Genomic DNA, 17,856 nt, shown 5'->3' with positions numbered 1-17,856 from the left:
TCTGCTAAATGTCATCCTTTATGGGCCAAAAAAGCAACTGTGGATGTCTTCTGTCTATTCCAAATGTAGGTAGGTACCCGCGAAAAGTCGGATTCTTAAAAGCAATCAAGTTAAGAGATCAATGCAGCATACTTGGAACGAAATAGCGCCATGGACTTCATTCAAGACGACCCTGGTTGTGTCTTAAATGTTTTGTTTAGACACCCAGTAGTTCGTATAGTACTTAACATAGTCGCACACCAGTGGCAATGTATGTTGTCTGTCTACATAGCGAAATAGTGAAGAGCACAGCTGTACTGTTGAGATAGAGACCCCCTAATTTAGACGTGGAGAGACAATGTTTCAGGGACATCAGTGATAGACGACTGTGCGATGTGGAGTGGTTGTGGTTTTGGGTGTGATTTGATGTGTGAGCGCACGATGTTTAGGATGTACTTCGATGTAGGAGTGCGTGTTGTGCGAGTATGGAGTGTTTGTTCTTATGTTTGTGTTCGGGACAATACAGAATAGGTGTCACATGTTGCATTGAATGTCTGCTTGTTGGACTGGCAGCGCCCCTTTCTTACGTCATGTTACGTTATTATACTAAGCAGTAAGCTGTCAATCGTTACGAGCACCGAAGTCCGAACCAACTTCGTCCTGTTTTCTAGCGTTGGAGAGCTTCATTGTCCCTGAGACTCTATCCTCCTGTCTGCTATCATACCGTTATCGCATATCATCTACCTTAGAATGTGCGGTTTCGTGTAGTTTCTAAACCTGTCTTACTTATGGGAGTACTGCTACTTTTTCCGTCTTTCGCCGTTGTATCTATTTCCTGTGTCTTTTCGTTTTTTCGTGCCGTTTCGGTCATTCCGTCGGTCATTCTATCTAATTATTGCGCCATTCCGCCTTTTCTCAACGTCACCCTGTCTTCTTTCCGCCTCAGTCTGCGCCGGTCCGTCTATTTTATGTTTATTTTCTGGTCGGCACAACCAGCGGTCAGTCTAGGGGTGAACAGTTTCTGTCGGATGCCACCAGAGCCCTCGGCCTGGCGTCCCAGTGGGACGGGCGCGGGCGGGAGCCGACAGGGGCAGGCGCCAGGCAGAGGCGCCAGTCACATTGGCACAGCACGGCGCCCGTCACAGGCGGGAGGCAAACAACACGGCCGCGCGAGGGTCACACAAACACACTAGGGGCTATCCGCGGAGAACACTAAGGGCTGCCCGCGGCGCGCAGCATTGACTAGAGAGGCGGTCCACTGGCTAACAAGTCGGTTGGTAACATGTCGTTTACAGGATGGCCATATATCGAGGAAAAGACATTAGAAGGTGCTGTGAAGTCACCGAAACATCCTGTTTAGTACAGCGAAAACCAAAAGCCTCCGGTTTGGTTGCAAAAGAACGCATTTTCGACATCTAACGCACGGCAAAGGGTGAAGCAAGACGTATACTGAACAGGCAGTATTGACTGTTGAATCATTCCCGTGGCATCATCGTTATTTCCTAGACACAGCAACGGCTTTATTCTAAGTGTAGCGTGTTTTTCCCACAAGGCACTCGGCGCCGTTTAAGACGACCCTGTTTGCAAACACACACGAAAAGCTGCTCAAAAAAGGCCCTACCTTAGGAGCCAGAGGGATAGGCAGGTGGCTAAGGCTGGCATACCTTTTTCCCTGGCACTTCGGTTTAGACATCATTCCAAAATACTGGCCCAATAGGCATCCACTCCTTAGGCATGTGGGGCCCCCACTTCATGCCAACAGCACTCGCCAGGACGTTCATACACACGCATACACACTGTTGCGAAAACGCACGCACGTAAGCACTTTCTATAACAAACGCGACACACGCGGACTCTAGCGGACGGTTGAGGGCGAAAACACTCCTGGTTAGTCGACTAGTAACGATGGCAAATTCGCTGCCGAAAGCGCTCAGCACTTGGTGTTCACACCGCGAGTAGCGTTAGTTCTAACGCGTCTAGCATACGCCGGGGCGTACGCACGCACAGCATAGGTGCGCCACGCACTCATTTGCATGATACGCCGCGCACGCTGCATTCGTCGAATGCGCGACGTTTATACTCCGCGGGGCCTTAGAGGGCACGCTACATCGCACCGGAAGATCTTCATAAGCGATGTTCGGCGAGGGTAACGCACGTGCTAAGCGCTGAGATATTGAACCACGCAGCGTATACGATGCGTATCCGGCGTATGTAGCGTGCGCACTGTGTGTTCACCTCAACACACGTAGATCCACTCACGCATACACAGAGCCTCTTCATTGGCTCATTCAATCACACCAAGCAACGTTAGCTGCAAGCACAGGCTACCTGAACACACCATCTCCGTCGAAGGCACTCGGTAATGCCACTTCGTTGTTGTGAAACCTTAGGCACTTTTAAACTCAAAACAGCAACACGATCTTTTCTTTGTCTTCTTTTAAGGCGCCCTATTGTGAGGCGTTCGCGCCGCTGACTGGCGGCTAGGTAGAAATACACCACAGCAGGGTGTAGAGGTACACTGCAGCAGGGTGTAGAGATACACCGCAGCAGGGTGTAGAAGTACGCCGCAGCAGTGTGTAGAATTACATCCGGGCGTGGTGTTTGCAGAAGGGTCGGCCCTGCTTGGCGAAGAAGCTCTGCCCTTCCAGGTTGTTGCCGCATATCTGACGACGAAATAAAACGGTACTGTCAGAAAGCGATATAGTGATACATGACAGGTAGGTACGGCAGTTGTAGCAAACGCTAAATTGATCGTGACGGAAAAACTCCGGTTAGGAGCCACGACCAGGGCAAATAACATCATGCTAAAATTGGGGCGTATAACTGTTAGCTTGACGGGCGCTATTTATTTCGTTATCGCCAAGAATTATCCTGAATAAGTGCAAATACAACACGGTCACTGTGCAATTGGTGTGTGGGCATGCATAAACATCTCGTCACTGCGTTGTTGAACATTTAATTCAGACTGCATGAAGAATAGTTAAAAGCCTGAGTGACCGAGAACTTAGAAATAATTGCGTAAAAACGCATGATCCGCCCCTTGATCGATTGAACACACCATCGAATGCAGTCCCTGCGAAGCATCCGAAGAAAAAATCTTAAAAATTACGAGCTAACACTTGAGTTTATGCACTATATCCCTGAATGCAAAAGTGTTGAAACATTGTGCGGATATTATCGCATGCTTCTAGAAATCTAGACATTATAAATCTAGATTCACATACACTAATGTAGATATACTGGTGGTTATAATTGTATGATTACTATGTAGTATATCTAGAACAAAAAGGTGTTTTATATTATGGTAAACAAATCCATTGATGGGTTCACAGTTTACAAAGCTACGAAAAAAATAAGAAATTGTTTATTATCACGGATACTAAATGAGCACTAAAATAATCAAGTATGAGCTTGCAATTGTGTTTAGTGCACTTGGTAGCTTTTATTTTGACAGTTCGCCCAGACATTCATCCATTTTGCACTATATTTGGACTACCATTTATGTCATCTATATAGGGTGCGGCAAAAGTATTGATACCTTCCGTCTTTTTGTAATAACTCAATGCATTTCCAACATGCCCCCGAATATGACATTTCTGAGCGCGCCCTTGCGTACCCGCATCCTTCCCCGAGGCGGGGATTAGCTGAACAGCTGACCTCGACCCAGAGGGTCGCCGGCCGGGGTCATTATCCACCCGGTGGCCGCTGCAGTAGCCACGGCCGAACCATGAAGGTCAAACAATACAGTTTGGAGGCTCGCAGCAGCGCCATTGGCATGCTCCAAGCCGGCAAGACGCAGAGGGACGTTGCCTCACACTTTGGGGTCCCAGTCCTCACCATCAAACGCTGGTGGAAGAAGTTTAAGGAGGCAGGGAGCGTCGCAGATAGACCGCGGTCAGGGCGCCCTTCCAGCATCTCGACCGTCGCCAAGATCGTGATGAAGAAAGCGGCTGGAAAATCTGGCCACTCGGCGAGAAAGCTGTCCAAACAGCTCACTCGGAAGAAACATCCGGTGTCCGAGAGGACTGTCCGCCGGTACTGGAGGAACACCCTTGGACTGAAGGCCTACAAGATCCGCGTAAGGCCAAAATTAACGGAAAAACAGCGAGCACAGAGGCTTCAGTTTTGCAAGGAACGCAAGAACTGGACTGTGGAAGAGTGGAAACGGGTACTCTTCAGCGACGAGTCTCCCTTTCAACTCTTCCACCACCCAAACCGCCAGAACGAGCGAGTGTGGGCTGAGAACCCGGCTGAAGTCCCGAAGGCGTTCAGCGTCAAATTCCCGCCGAAACTGATGGTGTGGGGCATGATGTCCTACGAGGGACTGAGCCAGCTGCACGTGATCCCGCAGAAGACGTCGGTCAATGCCGAGTACTACGTGGAGCACATCCTCGAGGAAGTCTGCCTCCCTGCCATCAACAGGACGGCCACGACGGGCTCCGTCCTCACGCGCCGCATGGTCGAGCGCAGGTCGGACAGCATTTTCATGCAGGATGGCGCTCCAGCTCATCGGTCTGCCAGAGCGCAGAAGTGGTGCCGGGAGCACCTACCCAACTTCTGGGCTAAGGACACGTGGCCAGGGAACAGCCCTGACCTGAATCCAATTGAAGAGCTCTGGGGGATAATGCAGCAGGAGCTGGACAAGAAAAAACCTCCCAGCAACCTTGGACAGCTCGAGAAGGCGCTCAAGAGGACGTGGGCGAACATCAGCCCACAGACTCTGAAGAACCTGGTGGCCAGCATGCCCGCACGTCTCTCACTCTGTGTCCAGCTTCGTGGAGAATACATTGACCGCTGAAATGAAACTGTTGTTTTGATTTTACGGGAGGGAGGGAATGAATGGTAAGGTATCAAAACTTTTGCCGCACCCTGTAAAGCGTCTTACCTGCGCTCGGCTGGATCAGCCATTTTACAGACCGGTGTGGGACTTGCACACTGCCCGCCCAGCCTTCGCATAGAACTGGGCGCCATCCAGCGTGCACCGACACACCTATGAGGGCCCGCAGTAGAAGAAGAAACACAGCAGAAATACAGCAGAAACAGTCAGCGGTTAGCTAAAGGGGGGCGCCACCGGCGCAGAAGGTAGGGAAGTTTGATGAATATACAGCACAGCAAAAGCACGGCAGATATAAAGGCTAAATACAGAAGTCAGAAAGAGATAGCTAAGGGGAAACCATACGTTGAATGAAAGCAGCATAAGAAATACACACCTCAGAAGAACTGAAATTGGCTATGGGTGAAAAAGTAAAAAACACAACGACCAAAAAAGACATGGAAATTTCGAAAACGATATTTCCAAACAAATCGTAGTATGCACCCACGAACGCAATTGGCCACAAGTGATTCACACCATCATTTTTTTTTTTTTGCATCACTATAGCTATGCGTTTCTATACATGACTGAGCAAAAACATAGGTACTGTCAAATGGCCGGAAGTAGATTTGGCATCTGGGATGCAAAACACAAATTATATGCAAATATTGATTATGACTTTTTGAAATAAAAAAATCGACCGTCGGTCACCTCCGTCAGGCATGCATGAATGCCGCGTCTGATTTGAGCCACACATAGGCTTCACCATAATCAAATGCGTTAAACGCTGGAAGGGGTTATACAGAAAGCTGATAGTTATGTGCGAATGTAAATAAAAAACTTTCAAAACTGGACAAAATCAGGATGCACAAGCTAGGTAATAAACTATAAAAGCAAACCAGACATTCTTACCGTTGCTACCAAACTGTCCGTGGATTTCTCCTAAAAATCCACTACGGATGTGGTAGATTCTACCACACAGCAGTACGTACCGCGCATTTGAAACATTGCGAGTGAAAGTTCTTGTTGAGCGCCTCCACCCAGCGGTCTCCTGCCTCGATCGGGAATCCGCAGCCCACACACTTTGTGGTGAACAGCTCGTTCCAGTCTGGGGATGGATGGAATGATAGTTAAATTGAAGACGTCCCGCAGCCCACACATTTCGTGTTGAACAGCTCGTTCCAGTCTGCGGATGGATGGAATGAGAGTGAAGACGTTGACGAAGTCAAAGACTGATCGGCAGCATTTCCCACATATAGTACCAAAGATGATTGCAGCAGGGCTCAGTGGAGCTCGCCGTTCTCCTCGCAGCATAGCTCACCGTTTTCAAGTAGCTTCTGTTGAGAGTACTGCGCGTCGGTGCGTCGGATCCATCAAGCCTTACCGACGAGAGAGACTGTACAGCTAACCGTTCTCAAAGTTGACAGTCCTAGACCACCGTTCTTGCAGTATGGCAGTCCGCTCTTCGACCGTTGTCGCGGTTTTCTCACCGTTCTCGCAGGAGAACAGTCTAATTATTTTTTATCTCACCGTTCTCGCCGTTATAGCTCACCGTTCTTGCAGTAGGGCAATCTTATCTTAACCCTCGCCGGACCTATTGGTTTTCTACATACGCGCCGGCCGAGGGGGGGGGGGGCGGGTACGACCCCCCCTCGCCGTTTCGCCCCTGGTGGAGCTAGCGCGTCGCGGAAAAAAACGAGCGTGTGCGCCGTTACAAGACGCAGAGATTGGTACCCGATTTTAAGGTCCTAGGTCAACCGGTGACCTCTGAGGTCAGGTCAAGTGCCCCAAGGTACGGTTCAGTTTTTGGTGAATAACTTCGCAAAAAATGGCCGCAGAGCGCCGATTTTGGCAGCATCGTGTTCGTCTCGCTCAGGCGAGTCGAATGATATACTTTTTGTCCGGGTCAGGTCAACTTGGGGTGTTGACCTCAGGTCAAGGTCAGGTCAGCACCCCCAGGTCACGAAGTTGGTCGAAAGAGGTCATGTCGCATATCATTCGATTCGGCAGGTCTTCCTGAGTCCATTGGTGGCTTTCCCGACTCGCTAGCTCAATTTGATCAAGAGTTATTGACGAAAAACTAAAATTACGTTGATGACGTCATAAATGACGTCACGCAAGGTCAACATTGCAAAAGTGACGCATCTAACCTTGCAAGGAGTGCATCAAATCACGATTCTGTGTGCTTGAGATAGTTGGAGATCGTTCCCGGCGCCAGAATAGCAGTTTTCATTTTTCCCCATTGACTTATAATGGTGAGGTCACGAAAATGACCTGACCTCATATGACCTTTAGGAAAAATCCGAGATATACAAGTTGTGGGACTCATAATGGATACTAGATCCTGCAAGTTTCATTTCCCTGTGACATCTCCTCTGGCAGTGAGGGCGTTGCGAAGTTGCGACATCTGAAGACCGTGCAGAGGTTCACTTATGACGTCATAGGTCAGTGACCTGACCTGACCCAAAAATGCGGTTGGTGTCAAAAGATCCGGCTTGGATCAAAGGTCAGGTATGCCAAGTTTCAGCTCTCTATCGCCAGCGTGTTCGGAGCTATCGCGAAAAAGGGGGGCGGCACCCGCCCCCCCCCCCTCGGCCGGCGAGGGTTAAGCTCACCGTTCTCGCAGTTTTAGCTCGTTCTCGTGGTTTTAGCTCATTCTCGCCGTTATAGCTCACCGTTCTCGCAGTAGGGCAGTCCGTCCTCGAGGAAGAAGGCCGAGTTTCCGAACAGGCCTCCGCAGTAGGCGCAGGCAAAACACTCCGGATGGTAGGATTTGCCGATCGCCTTCAGACAATCCTAAAGGACAAACGGACAGCAAGACATTAGACACAGAGTTGTGGGCAAACGAATAAATTTACTAAAGAACGGTCACGGAAGTAATTGAAGAGGCCACAAAGAGGTGTCGTCAGTTATAGGGGTGAACGGACAGAACATGAACTCGAAGATCTTCAGTGCAGCGCTAATTAGAAAGGAAAAACCTTCGATAGAGACACGAGGGGATACAAAAAATTAGGCGAGGCACCTAATTAATTCCTTTCCTTGACAAAAGACTGGACAAGAGCTAACCAGCGCAACCAACTAATCGGTCAACGTCACCCCCCCCCCCACACACACACACACATCCAGCCCTAGCCCTCCCCCCCCCCACGTACCCCCTTGATGCGTTTCTGGCACTTGAAGCAGATGGGCGCCAGGCTGGTCTCCCAGCATTTCTCGCAGTACGTCTGACCGTCCACCTCTACGAAGCCAATGTGCTCCAGCTCGCAGCGGCAGTTGGTTGTAGCGCAGACGAAACAGGCCGGGCACCAGCACTGACCCAGAGCCGTGATGAACGGGCCGCTGTGGGTGACCGGGGGAGGTCAGCGGCAGGGGCGGCGCCAGGGGTCAGCGGCAGAGGCGCCGCCAGGGGTGGGGCATGGGGTGCGTCAAATGATGAAACAGGCCGGGCACCAGCACTGGCCCAGAGCCGTAATGAACGGGCCGCTGGGGGTTGACCCGAGAGAGGTCAGCGGCAGGGGCGACACCACGGGTGGGGCAGGGGAGGGGTCAGCGGCAAGGGCGCCGCCAGGGGTAGGGCAGGGGTAGAGGTCGGCGGCAAGGGCGCCGCCAAGAGTGGGACAGCGAAGAGTTCAGCGACAGGGGTGCAACCAGGGGTGGGGCAGTGACAAAAGCGGATCCAGGGGTGGGGTAGGAGAAGTCAGCGGTAGAGACGCGGCCAGGGGTGGGACAGAGACCACTGTGGGTGACCGGGGAGAGGTCAGTGGCAGGGGCGACGCCAGGGGTGGGGCAGGAAAAGTGAGCACAGCAGCGGCGAGTTCACGGTGACGGTGGGACGGTGACGGGAGCGGGTCCACGAGTAGGGTTGGAACGTGGTCATGTATGGGAAAGAGCAGGGACGATTCCAGGGGGTGGGAAAAGGCTGAAACAGGAGGCGCTGTGAGGGAAGAAGAGGTCAGCGGCGGAGGTTCACCCAGGGTGTCTTAGGCGGTTGGAGTGGTGGGACAAATGTGTGGCTAGGGGTGGAACAGGGACAAAAAAGTATCCAGGTATTAAGCAGGGGCGTCTAGGAAGGTCAAGAATAAGAAGAGTCAAACGACCAGGGGCGCGTCCGTCGTCCAGCATACATTTACCAAATGCCAACCATGAAACATCGCTTCACTTACTTCACCCTAAACGAGCGTCATATTTTTCAGATCCACGCCGAAGACCAGCTAAATCCTCAGATCCTACAATCTACATATACATATCAGTAGGTGGAACTATGGTCATGAGTACCCAAATATAGGAACGTTCCCATTTTTGGGAACGGAGTTCCCAAATATGGGAACGGGCGTTCCCATTTATGAGAACGGAAGGTAATTTTTCGGCCGTTCGCCCACTAAAACTCATTAGTTCATCACATCTCAAAAAAGTGCACGCTAATTCAAGTATCTACTAAGTCTCCATAAAATTATCTTTAATCTGACCGTTGAACAAGGAAATTGACCGTGGAATGATATTTTTAATGATTTTTTGAAATGACGGAATGGTGAAAACATGGGTTATACTACATTTAACATGCAATTTTAAGGAAAATGAAGCGTTTTTTACAGTCTGAGGTCAAGTATAATAATTTTCGCCTGGTTATGAAGTTTCATACTAGCGACACCAGATGCCGACATATGCAAGCGAACACGCGGACAGTCCCGAGGTAATATTGTTGACTTTTGGTGTCGGGGCGCACGACCGCGTGGAACGTCAGTGATTTTACCGAACTACTGTTGTAAACTCAGTTTCAGTGGTTTAAAATTATTCAGCTGTGTTTTATCAGCCCGGAAAGACATATTTTATTTGAATGCTAGCTGTCTAGCGTTGTTTTATAAGGAGCGTCATGAGCGTGGTTTTTGTCTTCCGAGTTTCTAAGCATGATCGTTTTGGGGGAATTTCTCTTATATAGGTCGCTCTGTGTGGCTTATTTATAATTTTTATGCTGATTTCGATCATTCCTCGTGCCCATCCTACCAGGCCTTTTGCCACTCACACTCATTAAGAAAGGAAAAAACTAGATTTTCATTGGGACTAGGTGTTTTGAGGGTGTAACATATTCAGCGTTCCCATTTTTGGATAGGTACTTTCTTGTGCTCGTCAACTATCGGTGATAAACAGACAGGTGCTTGACATGACTCCACCCTCGGCGCGGACGGTGGATATAGGTATGGAAGACCTTGTTGAACATCGCTGAGCGTTGTGAATTGCGTAATCCTGCAGAGGGGGGCGTGCCCGCTGCGAGATCGACGGGAATAAAAGCGCAGAAGACCGGGCGAAACATGCGACGGTCTTGCCGGAAAGGTCATCTGATGATTGTTGCGTTAACAATAATTTGCGGCGTTGGACGTGATGCTTGTTAATGAAAAGAGCCCCTGAAAGGCTTCGGTGAAATCGTTCCCAATTTTGGGTACGCCGTTCCCATAATAAGGAACGCTTGCAGCGCCAGTATACGAGAGCGTTCCCAAATTTGGGCTCGCGGCCCGGATGATGGACTGCTTTAGAAATAGGGGAACGATTTGAAACTACGATGGGCCTCACAATATCAAACTCTTTCCCAACAATAATGAGACAAATATCAGGCGGTTCACGATCGTTTTATATTTTTTGGACGTCATTTAACGGTTCTTTTTCTTGTTTTAAATAATGCCTACATGGCGTTCCCATATTTGGGTTTATCGTTCCCAAACATGGGGACGAAAATGCGTTCCCGAAAATGGGTACGCTTGACCATAGTTCCGCCTACTGATATCCATCACCAGGATCTATCCATTAGGTATCCACATATCCACTCACCGGATCTGATTTCCGCACGTGTGGCAGACGGGGATCCGCGATCCGGCGGTAGCGGCCGGGTTCATCGTGCCCCGGCCGCGGCGCGGGGCGTTCATCCCCGCTGTTGAGCCCTTTCCTCCTCCACCACCACCGCCACCTCCGCCAGTTCCCAGGCCGCTCAGACCTGGCAGTCCGCCGTTGAAGCCGAGCTTCCCCGGGCCGCCGATAGATGGTGCTGGCGGCGCCGCCGGCTTGGGCACCACCGGCTTGGGCGCGGCTGCAGGCGCGAACGAGGGCTGTCCGAAGTGTACCTGTTTGGGAGGAGCAGGAGCAGGGGCGGGAGCCGGAGGCGGAGCAAAGGAGACGGGAGCCGCGGGCTTGGGGAACACGGGAGGCGGAGCCGGCTTAGGGACAAAGGCCGGAGCTGGAGCCGGAGCCGGAGCCGGGGCAGGCGCGGGAGCGGGGGCGGGGTGCGAGACCTCGACGTGGCCTCCAGCGAATGGATGGGGAGCCGAGTCGACTTCTGTAGGCTTCGGAGGCCATGCGAATGTGGTGCCACCTACAGGGCAGGCGGGGAACTGTTACTGCACTACACCACACGCCAGGTGGCGGAGTTCTCAATGAGGTGTGCAAGGTGGGAGGGGCTGACCTTGAGGCACTAGCCAATCAGAGGCCAGACTTCACTGGGGGGGGGGGGCGGGGCTAGCGCTGATTTTATAGCGCAGAAAGATCGTTTGAATGTCTCCAATGAACGGCATAGGCAATTGTTGATTGGTCAGCTATCAAAGACGTCGTGATTAATAAACCATTCATCAGCAAGCCTTGTTCATCTTTGGATAGGTATCATTCGGGGACGGCTTTCACTCGCACTGCGCACACCTCATTGAGAACACCACTCGATCAAGCAGCACGACAAAGCAACGACAAAGCATAAAAGAGTAAAGGAAGGCGCGCAAGAGTTGCGCTGAAGTTTCAGATCGCACTTTAGCTACCTATTTACGCGAAAGCACAACAAAGATTTATATCACGTTCCTAAAACCAACTGTAGACAAAGCACAGGAAAACGTAGAAACTCCAGTACCTAGGTATGCTCTACCGCCTATACCAGATGCTCATATTCCTGCTCAGTGAAGCCAGCGTATCATTTCCTAAGTAACATGTTGCAAAAATATCCCGCGTCTTAAATTCTGTGTTAAACCCGCGCACTGACGGAGCGCCCCCCCCCCCCCCGAGGTTTTTCGTAAATAGCGGAAAACCCGCGGCGCATAGCGCCGCGAAATTTGGCATGGCCACATCAATTGTACACATGGTGAGCAAGTTTAAACTTCTTACTTTTCAAGGTCAGGTCACCAGGTTACTTTGAATGACACGACCTCAAATCACGTTTCTTTTTAGCAAAATGCTTACCTACATGTTACCTACATTATAAACCAAAGCAAGGTCTCCATGCAAGCTTCCGAGCTACGTGTGGGGATGTTTTAAGCAGAATCATGCAAAGCCAGGCTTGCTCAAGGCTATAGAACGGCTTGCTTTCAGCTTTGGGCGGTGTGTTGATGCATGATGCTTAAATTACCGTCTTTCAATGAGCCGCATAGATGTCTGAACGCTGATGAAAGATCAAAGGATTAGCTAAGTAACGCGTGATAGGATTGAATAAATGGATGAAGTGGAGTGCTGGGATGCAATACAACAATGTAGGTAGGTAGGCACAGACTATACAGACTGAAACCAATCTACTGATTGCGGATGATCAGAGAAATAGGAAACCCGCTGAGAAGAGGATAGGCGACGCGTAGTTGGGATGGAAACTCGGATAATTTCAGAGATCGCTTATCAGAACGCCAGGAATATTGGATAATTGGGTTCAGTATTCAAAAAGGATTGACAATATGCATCGATACAAAAGTATTAAAGAAATATTGATATACCATGGCATGGTAAGCATATGTATTGTGACGAGTTAGCTCAGCCAAGCATAGCATTATTTGATTTCTGACCTCGACGTATCATTACTTTCGATTACATCTCAAGCAACGCTCGTTGGCATACCAGACTTCCAAGTGACAACTATCTACGCGACATTCACCAGATAAAAGTCGATCGAGTCACGTTCTTAGGACAGCTCATCTGTCACGTAACCAATAGCCGTGACGGACTTGCGTGACGGGTCGTCAGTATGTCGTGGTCACGTCAAGGTCACGTCACGTCACCTCGCCGTGTCGCGTTATGGCACGTCTTGCTGTAACGTCACGTCTCACACAGTCTACGTAGGCGCGATGTCACATAACTACCTAGAACGTCCTGCTAGCATTCACGAAGGCAGTGACCGAGAAATGTCGGGGTTAGGAAAAAGCGGAAAAAGGGCAGAGACAGACAGACAAAAGATTAAAGAAAAGGTATATGAAGATGAAAAGGTAGATGAAGAATGAAGAGACAAGTAAGGATAGTGGGCCGTAGAATATCAGTTTAAAAGACTAAGAGGAAATGAAATGTAAAGAGCGTGAGAATTGGTAGAAACTAGAAGGGAGGATAGGGTGAAGAAGGGAAAATGTGTGATGTGTCCCAGATGTGTGTGATGTGATGTGTCCCAGAACAGACCAAAATAAATGATCTTACATTGGGTAAAGGTGCACGGTCAATCATTTTTTGCTGAAACCTGAGCTGATAGGTAAGCATTGTGTAAATTTAGTGTTGAGCAGTACTCTCTCCTTGAAGGCGTCTGTGATGACCCTCCTCTGCGACCTTCGAAGCCGCCTGCCCCAGTTGGCCCGCACTACCAACGACCTGAATCGCCGCGGGGTATGTCGGGCTGGCGTCCCACTCTTGGCGAGCGACGAGACGAGAGTGCCAGTGGGTGGGAGAGGAGAGGGAGAGAGAGAGAGAGAGAGGGGGGGGGAGAGAGAGAGAGAGCAAGAGAGAGACGGAAAGAACATGTCTGAGCTACGGAGCTCTTCGTCCACAACTAAAATTATCGTCATCGTCGAGGTTTGCGTTACCTGCTTTTGATGGAGGCGGAGAGGTGTCTTCGGCTCCGGTATTGTAGTGTGTCTCCCTGCTGCCTTCGGATGACATCGCCTCCCTCCGCAAAGCGTCGAGACGTTCCCACACTTCATCGGACTGGTCCATCATATCTCCAGCGTGAGGCGACTCTACCGCTTCTAGATGAGGCTCATCTTGGCTCTGAGAGCCATAGGCAGACTCCGGCATCGAGTAGGCTGAGCCGTCTACCACTTCTGGTTGAGGGGAATTTTCGTTGTTTTGGTGGGACTCCCATTGTGACATAGATTGAGATGATGTCTCACTTCTGGACGACGACATATGTGTGATTTGTGAAGACATGTTAGTCTTTTCAGAGTAACAAGACTGAGACTCTTGAATCATCTGCATTGAGGACGATTTTTCTGTTCTATCATAGCTCTGTTCGGTTCTGCTATGCGAGGATTGAGTTAAATCCGTCTGCCTTCTGCATTCTTCCTCGTCGTCCTGAACCGCGAACTTCACACATTTTCCCTTCGAATGATCGGATGGCATCGGCCTATCAACGCTGTCGCTGGCTGTCTCGGTGTTCTTCGAGACCTCCGTACGCTTTTGAGCCTCTGCTTCCGTGATGCGTCGTTCGTTTTCCTCTTTCGCCATCAAAGACTCCCGGACATCATCAAAAGCGCCTGTCACCTCACTCCTTCGTTCTTCCCCAAATCTTTGCTCATCCTCCATCTTGTGTGAGTGCGTGAGCCCAGAGTCTCTCGCTGGTTCGAACTTCCTGACTCTCCTGTTGGGCAGCGGAGAACCGGATCTCACCGCGGCAGCCGTCTCACTGATCAGCTTCTTCTGCTGAGCGCTCAGCTCGCTCAAGCTCGGCACATCGGCCGGTAAAGGCTGTTCCCGACACCACGCCTTGACGTCTCTCTCCATTTGAGCGACCCTTTCCAACTGGGCGCGATACTCCTCTTCACTCGCATCTCCAGCTCTGGCCGCAGCTGCTGTTTCGACTTCCAACTCAGCTCTACGACGCAGCAGATGTGGCAAGGGACTTGGTGAGCGATCTCCGCGATCTCTGCCACCCATGCGACCCTCGGGTAGGTTATCCTCACCGTCCCGAGCCCCAGGGTCGCCAGCGGGCGGATGCCACTCCCGAGCCTCAGGGCCGACGGGCGGCGGGACAAACGGTGGCTGGTGCTTCTCCCGAGCGGCCACGACAGGTTGCAACATGTCGTGGAGGGTGTGGAAGTCTGGCGCGTCGTGAGGAGGCAAACCGCTGCCCGCCTGTGGGTACCATATTGGACTGGCGGTGGGTTGTTCCGGGTCGTGTGCTGGGGGCCATTTGAAATGGGCGCGCTTGGGACAGGCTATGTGTGAGATGCCGCCTGACAGTCCGAACGTGCAATGTCCGCCCAGAGTGAGGTGGGTACGTAATAAGTGGCGAATGTGTGAAAATGGAGACGAAAGTTTAATTAATCGTGCGTACGCGTTTCAAAATCAGAAAAAGAGGCGAAGGTAAGAAGAAAACAACATGTTGCAAGAAAATAAATTAAATCATAAATGAGTAGATACAAGCAAGGCAATTAGAGTACAATATTTGGAAAAACAGAACACACAGCAAATCACATGCAAGCAATGGAATGTATGCAAATCAAGAAAAGGGGAACAAATAAACAAAAAGCATCGCCGCGGCCCCGAAGGTAGGAGTTGGGAGCGGCAAGGATGAAAGAAACGACATAGACGTTAGACATTCTGAAAACCATACAAGTCTCATAGCTAGCGCCTGTCATAGACTATGAAAAATAAAATAATGACACAAAAATAAACGTTGGTGGCGTAACGCATTCAGTCTCGTAATATATGAACAGAATGCCATGCATGTTCCATATTTTCTAAACCTAGCTAAGTGACATGTTTTTAATTGTTTCCTGTAAAACAAAAACATTTTTGCGTAATAAGACAAATAAGGAATCATTTTGGATAAGCGTTTGCCTTTTTCTGCGCACACGGTGACATTGCTGTCAAAATAGTTTTTTCAGGGAGAATCCCATTCATTTTAGGATCAGCGTGTTTTGTGAGGCATATACCTACTTCTTCACCTTTTTTAGTTTTATGGTCACTGAATGGTTCCTGCAATATTGACCTATAACTAAAATTCGCCGCCATTCCTTTCTTGAACATTAGGGCTTTCGTAAAAACATATGAAGGTGTTGAAAAATCACTGCGAACATTACAGTTAAGAGAACGGCGAATTTTTCAAGCGTTTATTGCATCGCCGACGGCGATGCAATAAACGCTTGAAAACGGCATATGTGCGTATCTTTGTCTATACTGTGCCAATCTGAGCTATTGATATAATCTATTCTCACAATACTCTTTTCCCAATGTTCCTCATTTTATCTTATTCTGTCTTCCTGTGACTTTGTATCTTCTCATCCTATTTAAACCTCCCTTATAATCTTGTATTATCTCGCTCTATCTCAAATCAATATCAATCTACAACATTTTGGAAAATACACACACACTGAACGCAAAGCACTAAACACAACCACAAGAGTAAAAATACTCCCGACCCTCACCCGATAGGGTGTAAACGGTACTGACCTTTTCTCTGGGGCACATAGCTGGTGTAATCCACTTGGGAGATACCCGACGATCCCGCTCCGTACAGATGGGACTTCTGGGTGGACTGCTGGGAGGACTGCTGATGAAACTGCTGAGTGGACTGCTGCTGGAACTGCTGGGTTTGCTGCTGGTACTGCTGCGTCTGGTACTGCGGCGACACGGGTGCCGGAGCCGGAGCCGGAGCTGGAGCCGGAGCCGGAGCTGGAGCCGGAGCGGGAGCGGAGATGGGCTGGTAGCTTCCGGCAGCCGGAGAAGGCTGTAAGGGTAAAGATGGGGTAAGTTTAACGAGATACTGATAGGGAATAGTTGAGGGGTAATCACAGAACAGTCAGAGAGTAGATAGTCGTCGGAAGCATACGATCATAGGCCGGGAACGACAAAGGTAAGAAAGTGCGATGTGGAGACGAATGTTTACGGTGCTACACATCATAACGAGCATTCAATAACGATTGGGCGCAATATGATGGCAAGCAGCATGAAAAAACGAAACAGTATTGTTTGTTTATTTATTCGGGCTTTAGGGTGCGCCGACTACCAAAGTAATTTTGCGCCCAAAGGAACGAAAAATTCAGCATCGTTTTGTACTTCTGTTTATCCGCACCTTTTTACTTGTATGATTAAAATTGTGACAGCTTATGGAAGGATTCACCAAGACACGATGACAATACATAACTTTAAAAATTTGGTCATTGTCTTCAAAACATTTCAATCACGAACGATTGAGAACCATTTACAGAAGTTTCGTTAACGAAGGCTGGTCTCTACTGGTTGTGTTTTCAATTTTTTTTTTTTAGGACGCCTCTTGATGTTGAATATGGGACTCCGATACCTATACTTATTCCTTACTTGAAACCCTCCACGCCACATGGTTTGCGTTTCACTGATCCAGGCCACGCAATCAGCGCCACGCTCACTTTACATCAGCCAATCACATCACTCCCTCAACCTGCACTGGCCAATCACTGCTGCCGCTGCAGCGCTGACCGCCACGATCGACAGTGGTCCTCAAACTGAGCCGCACTGACGGCATCTGTCGGTCGCCCTGCCCCGAGGCACGTCGGCCATCTTTGGCACGTGCGTTCGGCGCCAAGCATTCCGTACGTGTCGCAGCCGAGGACAAGTGCGTAGGTCGGGGATGATTTTGAGTGTCAGCGTATCAGAATGACAACGAAAACGCGTTACGAGGGAGTTCTCCAGATAGACGACAAGGTAATAAAGATACAGAGACAAATGGCCACAATTTTGTGAGTAGATTGTTACTAATACCACTGGAAAAGGCAACGAGTCATAATCACGCACGAGTCGCAACTTTGTTTCATTGAGGAACTAAGATAGGCAGCATTGATCGTCTGTGATGTCTGTGATGTCTGTGATGTCTAGGTACAGCTATCATCATTGCATCATTTTCTGCATAAATGACAGACACCAACTACCAAAGCTAGGTACTCTACAATAGTTGCGAAGTCTTCTGCAAATCACAACACCCGTCGAATACTACATTGGATTTGCCTGAAGATCCGTACAAGCCACATCCTCAGTGGATAGTGGATATGTATACCAACAACGCATGCAAACTGCTTAAGTACATCCTAAGGCAATGGACTGAATGGTCCTAAATGCTTTGTAAATTCCTAACCGCACACAAAGTACCTAGGTATTCA

At 49.6% G+C, this 17,856-nt stretch overlaps 1 protein-coding gene across 12 annotated transcripts in view; it reads right to left on the bottom strand.

Moving 5' to 3' along the window:
* Positions 1 to 935: 935 nt before the first annotated feature.
* LOC122376241 (PDZ and LIM domain protein Zasp-like) overlaps positions 936 to 17,856 on the bottom strand; it is a 38,198-nt gene continuing 21,277 nt past the window's right edge. For 8 of the 12 annotated variants that reach the window (XM_043356037.1, XM_043356033.1, XM_043356040.1 and 5 more), the window contains 6 exons: positions 16,175 to 16,451; positions 10,613 to 11,150; positions 7,945 to 8,131; positions 7,468 to 7,588; positions 5,785 to 5,900; positions 936 to 2,642 (listed from right to left, as the gene is read on the bottom strand). In XM_043356037.1, the coding sequence (XP_043211972.1) occupies positions 2,562 to 2,642; positions 5,785 to 5,900; positions 7,468 to 7,588; positions 7,945 to 8,131; positions 10,613 to 11,150; positions 16,175 to 16,451 (1,320 nt within the window). In that variant the 3' untranslated portion in view covers positions 936 to 2,561. Of the gene's footprint in view, positions 2,643 to 5,784; positions 5,901 to 7,467; positions 7,589 to 7,944; positions 8,132 to 10,612; positions 11,151 to 13,587; positions 14,956 to 16,174; positions 16,452 to 17,856 lie in introns of all 12 variants that reach the window. The other 4 variants (XM_043356030.1, XM_043356028.1, XM_043356032.1 and 1 more) reach the window with 1 other exon arrangement.

Source organism: Amphibalanus amphitrite, unplaced genomic scaffold (assembly GCF_019059575.1).
Source record: "Amphibalanus amphitrite isolate SeventyFive unplaced genomic scaffold, NRLGWU_Aamphi_draft 002063F_arrow, whole genome shotgun sequence".
Taxonomy (NCBI): domain Eukaryota; kingdom Metazoa; phylum Arthropoda; class Thecostraca; order Balanomorpha; family Balanidae; genus Amphibalanus; species Amphibalanus amphitrite.
The sequence above is the reverse complement of the archived record's forward strand: the minus strand, read 5'-3'. Positions and strand labels throughout refer to the sequence as shown.